Genomic DNA, 8818 nt, shown 5'->3' with positions numbered 1-8818 from the left:
ACTTGATTTGATGCTACACTCGCTCGATTGAGATGCGCAACATTTTAATGAAACCTGTATTTTGTGTTAACGGGAGCGAGAGTTCGATTTGTTAGGGGTTTGAAACCTGTAGTTAGAAATGCTCTTCTTTAGATATTTTTAATTGAACCAACAAAGCCTTTTTCTATATATGAAGAATGTTTGGTACCCCAACAGAGGAAACATGGCCAGGGGTCACTACTTTATATGCTAACCTTCATACCTATCCCAAATTTAAACCAACGGTACCCAATTCTCACTTCTCAAATGAGTTATTTGACTGTTGTTTATGTGCTTGTCTGTGCAACTGAGTAGCACCTGTCATCAATTTTTATATAAATGTCAATTCATTCCTATGTTTTTGTTTAAAAATCTCAATTTTCGTTACTGTTGCTAGCTGCTGTAGCAGAGCAACATTGGCTTTTGCTTTAAGGTGTTATTATTGTTTTTATTTATTTAAAATCTCAATTTCTGTTAATGTTGCTAGCTGATGTAGCAGAGCAACATGAAGGGCAACATTAGCTTTTGCTTTGAGGTGTTAGTATTCATTCAACATAGTTATTTGGATATTACTAGCTTACATGTATGTTATCAGTTTTGTACAACCAACTTTTGATTTGGAATGTTAGTATAACAGTTGGATGCTGCCCTTTTGATTTAGTTTGTTAGTAATAGCTTATTGAATCTTTAGGTACTACATCAATTCTTTCTCTTGGTTATGTATAATTATTGCTTAATTTCTGTTCCCAGCTCAACTAATGACCTGTGACTATCTTATAGCTTATATGTGACCTTTGCTTAAGCATGCATTGTATTGTTTATTTTGGCAGGACAAAAAGTTGAATACTGTAAAAGGATGCGAGAAGATTTGAAGAAGAAAGACAAGGAAAATAAATTTGTAGAGCATCAACAACTAGGAGCAAAAAGAATCAAGCGGAAAACAAAATGGAAGGCTGATAATATGGTTGGATGAAAACTTGTAATCGTTTTAGTTTGTCATTCAAATTGTGTTGCATAGTTCTAATTGTGTTGCATAATTCATTTTCATTATGCAAGAATAAGAACCATGAAGGGGGAGAATTTTAGAGTATGTAATTCAAACTTGTTATTAAAACTTGTATTTAATATTGGTTAATTCAAATATGAAGGAAGTCTAAGCAAAGACAAATTTGGTAGATCCAAATTTTTTTATTCTAGACAAATTTGCGACACTTTTTACAACTTCTCAAAAATTATAATAGTAACACTTTTTTATTGTGACTAGTGATACAAAAAGTGTTACAATAATGTAACATTTGCGACACTTTTTAATTGTTACAGATAATACTATAAATTGTAACTAAAACTCTTTAGTAACACGGGCTTTACCTAACAATTGTTCGAGCGTTACTAAATTTAATTACTAACATTTTTCTTGATTTAGTTACAATTTTCAAGTGTTACTAAATGTCATTATTGAAAACTCGGTATCCGATTTGATCGACTAATCCGAGGGGATCAATCCCACCACCCCCCGTTTAAAGCCAGAGCAAGCTCTGTATGGACTTAGCCCACTGAAATTGGCACGAGAGGGAATCGAACCTGAGACCTTTGGAGGAGCAAACTCCAAGATCCCAAGCCAACCACTAGGCCAACCCCAAATGGGTTTCTCCATCCTTTTCAATACAGTTAATTTTCTGTAAAAAAAAAAAAAAAAAAAAAAAATTGGTTGCCAAGAATTTAACAGCCACCGCTGCTACTTTCTGCCGAGAAAGACAATCAGAAGGATGATGAGTGAGCGGTGAGGTGAGAAATATGTCGTGATTGCGGTGGTGTGTCCAAGCTGATAGCACGTGTTTCTAAGGGTGGTGTGCATTACTACTCCATGTTTCACTTTTGGGGGTGTATCCAGCAAAAACAATAAAACCAAATATTTTTCATTATAATATGTTTCCTTTTATTATTTATTTATTTTCAGCAGGTCACCCCACCCCACCAAAACTGCCACCTGTCCATAAAAGTGTTGTTTGTGCATGGTGCACAAATTTTGCATTTGTGCATATTAAATGCCACCAATTCATCAATTTGTTTGGTTTTTATGTTAATCTCGGGGATGATTTTTTTTAATATGGTTTTTATGTTAATCTCGGTGATATTTGTAATAAAAAGATGAATTTTGTTATTTAAAAATTGAGAAAATAAAAGTATTTTATCCATTTCATCTCAGTTGGCAGGGACAATGCATAATATATGCAAGGTTCGGGATTTAAACCCCAACCACCACTAAAAAAATATTAAATATTATAAAAAAAAAAACTATTTTCCTTTAAAAAAAAAATCAACTTTTTAGATTTATTGAACGACTAAGTATTTGATCCACATACCATATTCATAGGTTATTCAATGATCTCAAAATTAATTTTTATGTATAGGGATGAAAATTCATACTATCAAATTTGATAAAGTAGCATGATTATTATTTCTCATCAATAAGAAGAATCCATAAAAAGGAAACGTGCCAATGCTTCCTAAACAGTGCATCGAAAAACTAAGACAATAAGTTTTTTTTTTTTTTTTTACAACAAAGACAAAAAGTTGACGACCCACGATTTAATTAATAAGTTGGAAAAACTAAGACAATAAGTATTTGAATTAATGAAGTGGCTTGCGGATGTGTTTCAATCTTGTAAGATCCTCAATCAGTGTTAACAAATTATTATTAGAGGAGCCACCTTGTTGAACAGCTAGTCTAGCTTTTTCCCCTAACTCTTGACTACGTCGTCTGATTTCCTCAGCTTCAATGCCACCATCCATCAATCTTCTCACAGCATTCTTTATGCTATCTCTACTCACCACCTTTTTCTCGTCAATAACGTACATAGACCAATCTGTTGCACCAACTTCCACTCCAATTCCATGCACATCAGTTATCAACTTCTCATTGTAAAAATGTTCACCATTCAATGGCCATGTGATCATCGGAATTCCAGCACTAACCGCCTCCACGACGGAATTCCATCCACAATGTGTCATAAACGCGCCCACTGCATTGTGGCTCATAATCATTACTTGTGGGGCCCAACCCCTAATGATCAAACCCTTCTTCTTTCTCCCAATGTTTCTCTCTTCAAATCCACTAGGCAACCATTTTTGTTTATCCTCATCACTCTCATCTTCCTTCCCTTTTTTCTCGGGAATAACCCATACGAATTCGTGGCCTGATGCTTCTATGCCACACGAAATCTCATAAAGTTGTTTATCTGAGAAATAGCATATGCTCCCAAAGCATATGTACAACACAGAGTTATCTCGCTTCGAGTTTAGCCAACTCAGACACTCTTGCACGTTCACAACACTCTCATTTCCCCTATCTGCTTTCTCTTGAACAGTTTTGTGAATAAGAGAAGCTGGACCAAGATGCCAAGCCTTGTGACCTGTGGTTTTCTCATAGTGTTTGACACACTCTTGGCCATCAAGTTCAGCGAAGTTGTTAACAATGAGTCCATTACTTTTGAGTATTGCCTCAAGCATCGTTTCCATGACTTCGGTGAACGCCTTTGGTGGATTAGTGCATAAGGTGATACGATGAGGAAAATTTGGAACAACAAAGGAACCTAAATCCATGTGAGAATGAAGTAAATGGTTTGTTCTAAGGGATTCCAAAAGAGAGACTGTAAAGAGGGAGAAAACGGTGAAGGCGAGGATGGGGATTTGAAGCTTATGGGCCATGTCATAAACCCCTGGGTATATGCAATCGGCAATGATGTAGTCAGGTGGATCCTTCTGCATCAAATCCCCAATGGGTTCAAGGAGGAGCTTTGCGGCTGTATAGATCTTGATGGAGGTGGCGTGGTCGGTGGTGGAGGACAAAGATTCGACACCGTCAGGGAGGCCGACTTGTAGGGAGGGGAAATCTACGATGTGAAGGCGGAAGAAGGGAGACTTGTTGGTGAAGAAGTGGGAGTTCAAGGGAGTGGTGGTGATTGTGACTTGTTGGCCACGGGATGCAAACAGGGTTGCAATGTCACATAGAGGGATCATATGCCCAGGTGATAGATATGGAATGAAGTGAAGTTTTAATGGTTGTTCAATTTCAACGCCTTTCATTGCTTATCAATTCTCTCTCTCTCTCTCTCTCTCTGTTTCACCTTCACAACTAACTTCTCTCTCTCTCTATGAGTGTTGTCTTTCTACAACCATAATTTCTCTTTATTATATAGAAGTAATACAGAACTGCGCTGTACTAATAAATTACTATTAATTGCTTCTTCCTTTCTATTTGAACGAGATCCATGCGGTGATAATAGATTATTCATTTTCTTATATTTTAGAGTTCTACTCCAAACCAACACGTCACGAGGAGGATAGGAGACTTTGATTAATGATACATATACTTTCTCCTTATCAAAATATAAGCAAAAATCACTTTTTAGGTTCATTCATTTAATAATGTATGTGTTTCATATTATGAACCACATACATCATTAAATGAATGAACCTAAAAAATAAATTTTGCTTATATTTTGATACGAAGGGAGTAGGATATAGCTCTCACACGACATTGTTTAAGGCTTTAACACTTATATTAAGAAATGCATTAATTAAAAGAAAGAGAGATTTTATTTTACCAAATTATCTTAACCAACTATTGATTTATTTTTTATTAAAAAAATAATAGTTTTGAAGTAATATATATATATATTATTAATTGAAGGGTATAATAGAAAAAAAAGTTATTATTGCATTGCAAACTGAAAGTAACATTCATTTTAAAATATTTTTTTTTGTTAAAATGACGGTTATTTTGAAACGGATAGAGTATTATTAAGATTATGATAAGATTATGTTGGATTATTATAAGAAAAATAATATTTGAACAACCAATTTTTGACAATTTTCTCTCTCAAATTCACATTCTTCTTTTACTTTTTCTCTCTCTCTCTATTGCTTTGATTTTTGTGCCACTACATATATTTCTTTGTAAATTTTAATTGTCCAAAAAATTATCCCAAAAAAAAAAGTTGTTCAAATAACATTCTCCATTTAACAAAAAAGCACTTTTAACTCCTTGATTTTCAACCATTACCATCTTCTCTTTCTACCACCTCTTTCACAAAAATCCAAAGCCCCATCACTAATGTTATCATTATTCAAAGTATGGTGAGGACAGAGGAACGAGAAGCTGAGACTAAATGCAGGGACGAATGCATGTGTGTTGATGTGTGGGCTTGCGAATGCACAAAATATTTTAAATTTTTATTTTTAATTAGTAGTATAATATAGTAATAGTTGACATTTAAATCAAATAACCACACTTATAACATAATATTTCTCTCTTGGCCCACACTTAAATCACACGTGACACAACAACACAACTTTGTTTTTTAATAGGCTTAAATGCTTTTTTGCCCCCTTAAGTATTTATTTAGTATCGCTTTGGTCTCTTAACTAAAAAAAAGATTGTTTGGGTACTTTATCTTCGTTACCTGTTTTGGTCTCTTCTGTTAAAAAAACGTTAGGGTTTGTACTATTCCTCTTCTTCCTTCTCCTTTCATCCTCTTCTTCATGATCTTCATCATCAACAACACACCAACCCAAAAAAAAATCTTTTTCAATCTTTACCAATTTAGAACCCAAAATCATTCAATCTCTAATCTCATATATCAACTTTAATTCCCAGAAAAAGATGCTAAATTAAATTGTTGAAGGGAAATTAAATAATTTGATGTGTGTGAAGGAATGAACAACTAGAATTGGACGAGCATGGTGATTGGCGCAATAATCAAACTCCACCATTTCTTCAATCTTATTCTTCATAGTTTCCTAAAACCATTTCCATTTTTCTCTCTCACCAAAACCTTGAATCTAGAAAAACGACAGTGGATAGTAGATCCTCGCGGTACAACGACAATGGATATTAGATCCTCCCAGAAACGGCGACGATGACTGTTGATGATGAGTTATTGGACTCGAAAATGAATCAATGTCATGTTTATCAAGATGAATTTGGGCATGGTTGAATAAAAGAGGGGTTATGGATTTGGGTTGAAGTTAATCAATTGAGAAGGAATGATTTAAAGAAATGATAAAAATTTATTATAATTATGAACACGGTGAAAAACAATTATGAAGATACTTGAATAATTTTTATGTGAATAAAGTCTGTTTTTCTTCTTGGTTGTAAACAAGAGAAGATTTGAGTTTGAGATTCAACAAAGGATTATTTAAAGCATGAGGTTTTAAGTTTGAGATTCAACACAGAAGAGGAAAGATTGAAGGATATGCTGATTTGAGATTTATTTTTTTTAGTTTTTTTCGATTATTTTTTGTTTTTTTTTCTGGATTTAATTGATGAATATGATGAAGGTTTTGATGAAGATGATAAAAAAAAAGCTTAAATGCTCTTTTCGTCCCTTAAGTATTTATTTGGTATCACTTTGGTCCCTTAATGTTTTCAGAGCCAATGCCAAAACGACACGTGTACCACACTTAACGTTTTTTATTAAACTTAACAGAAACCTAACGGAAGGGACCAAAAAATGTAACGAAAATTAAATTAAAGTACTCAAACAATCTTTTTTTTTAGTTAAGGGACCAAGGTGATAACAAATAAATACTTAAGGGATCAAAAGAGCATTTAAGCTTTTTTAATATATATTTAATGATTTCAATTAATATATATAGTGCCCTCATTTTTCAAAATTTCTGGATCCATCATTGACTAAATGAGTATTGGAATCAAACTTGATACACAATAATCAATTGCAAACAAAACAACAAACTGAAGACATGATACAGTGTGATCAATCCATGGAAAACAATACTAATTAAGGTTTTGCATCTATAATAGGTATTAGATGCCGAGAAAGGTCATCTTGATTTTTTTTTTCTTTCTACTTTTTTAGACCCATAAGTTCTATTGGTATCCTACCCCAAATTTAAGATGTTGTATTTCCAAAGTGCAACCTCAAACTTTTAGCTTCAAATCATAACAAGTTATTAAAATCATTCTATCTAACTTCGAGAGAAATAAAAAAAAAAAAAAATTCTATGTAATATTTCATGCCCGAGGGAGCTTGGATCACACCTGAGGACGCATGAGCACTATTTCTTGCGCGTAATCGCATGTTTCTTTGTCTTTTCAGTGTTTTTTCCATGAAACTTGTCTTGGAACTTGGAATATAATTTTTGCTTCTTGTAATATCTTCATAGGCCTCTTGAATCTTGATTCATTGTCTTCCCAAATTCTCATAAGATGCTTTGATTTGCCGATTTGCATGATGTTGTCTTGAATTACAGAAAAAAAAACACCCTAGAACTGCTTGATTTTGGGAAAACAAGAATTGCATGACTCGAAATGAAAACATTAAAAAATGTCCCGAAAATGATAGGAAATTCTTCTAAAACTCCTCTAACTTGGATCAAAATAAATAAAAATGACAGACAAATATGCTAAAAACTACGTAAGATGATATTTAATAAATTACTGTGCTAGTAGATTCACCTTCATCTACATCACTAAGAATAGAATCGGATGCCTATGATCACATATGATTTTGTATGTGCTTGTGTTTCTTAGTTGCAGACATCCAAGGGCTATTTTGAAAAAGAGTTTGTGAAGAGGATGCATGTTCTTATACTTTCCTAGACAATGTGATGATTCCTCATCAATCACTATTTTTAGAGTCTTTTCAATTAAATTTTTAGTCTATTTTTATCATTTTAGTGTTTAATTAGAGTCATTTTGAATAAATCATTCTCTTGTAATTTTCAAATCAATTAGTTGTTTATGTCATTAATTTCTTCACTAACGGGACATTTTGTCTAGTTTTTGGTTTATGTCATTGATTCAACTAAACAGCTTGATTGTTGAGATGAAACAGTGCTATCGAAGCTATGAATATTAAAGCATTGTAGTAATGAGAAAAGAGCTGCAAATAACATTTTTGTTTTATGATATGAATACAAGCTAGTGCAACCTTGGCCCATTGGAAAAATGGAACGTACTATATTCATTTGGCCTGGCCCAAAGTTTGAATTAGGTCTCCTTGATTACCAAAATGGGTTTCCTAATTTTAGATCTCTTTAGCATGTTTTTGTCTTTTATTTCTATCGTTTCTTTTTGTTTTCAGAGGGTCTTGGCTTAGTCCCCCCTCTTTTATACATATTTTTTCCTTTATTTTTATTAATATGTATTGGAAGACGGTAGAGGATTGGGGTTTCTATTGGGTATCAACCTAGTTGAGATGCTTCAGATTCACTTGATGCCTAACCTTCCTCCTGGCCTTTATAAAAAAAAAAAAAAATCCATAATCACTTTAAATAAAAAATTAATGGTCACAAAAATTAATATGGAATGTTATTAGAAGGCAGATGCATGAGAATTCTGGTATAGTTCATAGCGCCATGTGTCGTAAAAATGGGAAGAGGAAAACATTCTCATATATAGCAAATGCATGAGAATTCTGGTATAGTTTATAGCGCGACGTGTCATTAAAATAGGGAGAGAAAAACATTCCCACATATACATTTGAGGAAAACCCTCAAATCTATATACTCTATTAAAATTGATGCCATATGAAATTCCCATTTTGTCCCTGGAATGGGCATTTAAGTAATTTTCTAATTGGTGGGTTTGGTTTGGTGCCACCTCATCTTTTTTATGCCAAATTTCCCATTTTGCCCCTCACCAATTTTTTAAATTATTTTCTAATTTTTAATAACTTTTAACTATTTTCCAATTTTTATGTTTTTAACTATTTTTCAATTTTTTCTCCCAAATTCAGTTGCTTCTACATTGCCGTTGTGGGAGATTAAGGTA

The 8818-nt window shown here is 33.3% G+C and overlaps 1 protein-coding gene across 1 annotated transcript; it reads right to left on the bottom strand.

Moving 5' to 3' along the window:
• Nucleotides 1-2452: 2452 nt before the first annotated feature.
• LOC25496099 (scopoletin glucosyltransferase) lies at nucleotides 2453-4192 on the bottom strand. The gene has a single exon (XM_013596370.3). It carries the CDS (start codon nucleotides 4102-4104, stop codon nucleotides 2650-2652), a length of 1455 nt encoding a protein of 484 aa, XP_013451824.1. The 5' UTR covers nucleotides 4105-4192; the 3' UTR covers nucleotides 2453-2649.
• Nucleotides 4193-8818: the final 4626 nt, after the last annotated feature.

This window comes from Medicago truncatula, chromosome 6 (assembly GCF_003473485.1).
Source record: "Medicago truncatula cultivar Jemalong A17 chromosome 6, MtrunA17r5.0-ANR, whole genome shotgun sequence".
Taxonomy (NCBI): Eukaryota; Viridiplantae; Streptophyta; class Magnoliopsida; order Fabales; family Fabaceae; genus Medicago; species Medicago truncatula.
The sequence above is the reverse complement of the archived record's forward strand: the minus strand, read 5'-3'. Positions and strand labels throughout refer to the sequence as shown.

What these genes read in the sequence shown, in the direction of transcription:
- LOC25496099 (XM_013596370.3), bottom strand. Translation starts at nt 4,104, where the DNA reads ATGAAAGGCGTTGAAATTGAACAACCATTAAAACTTCACTTCATTCCA.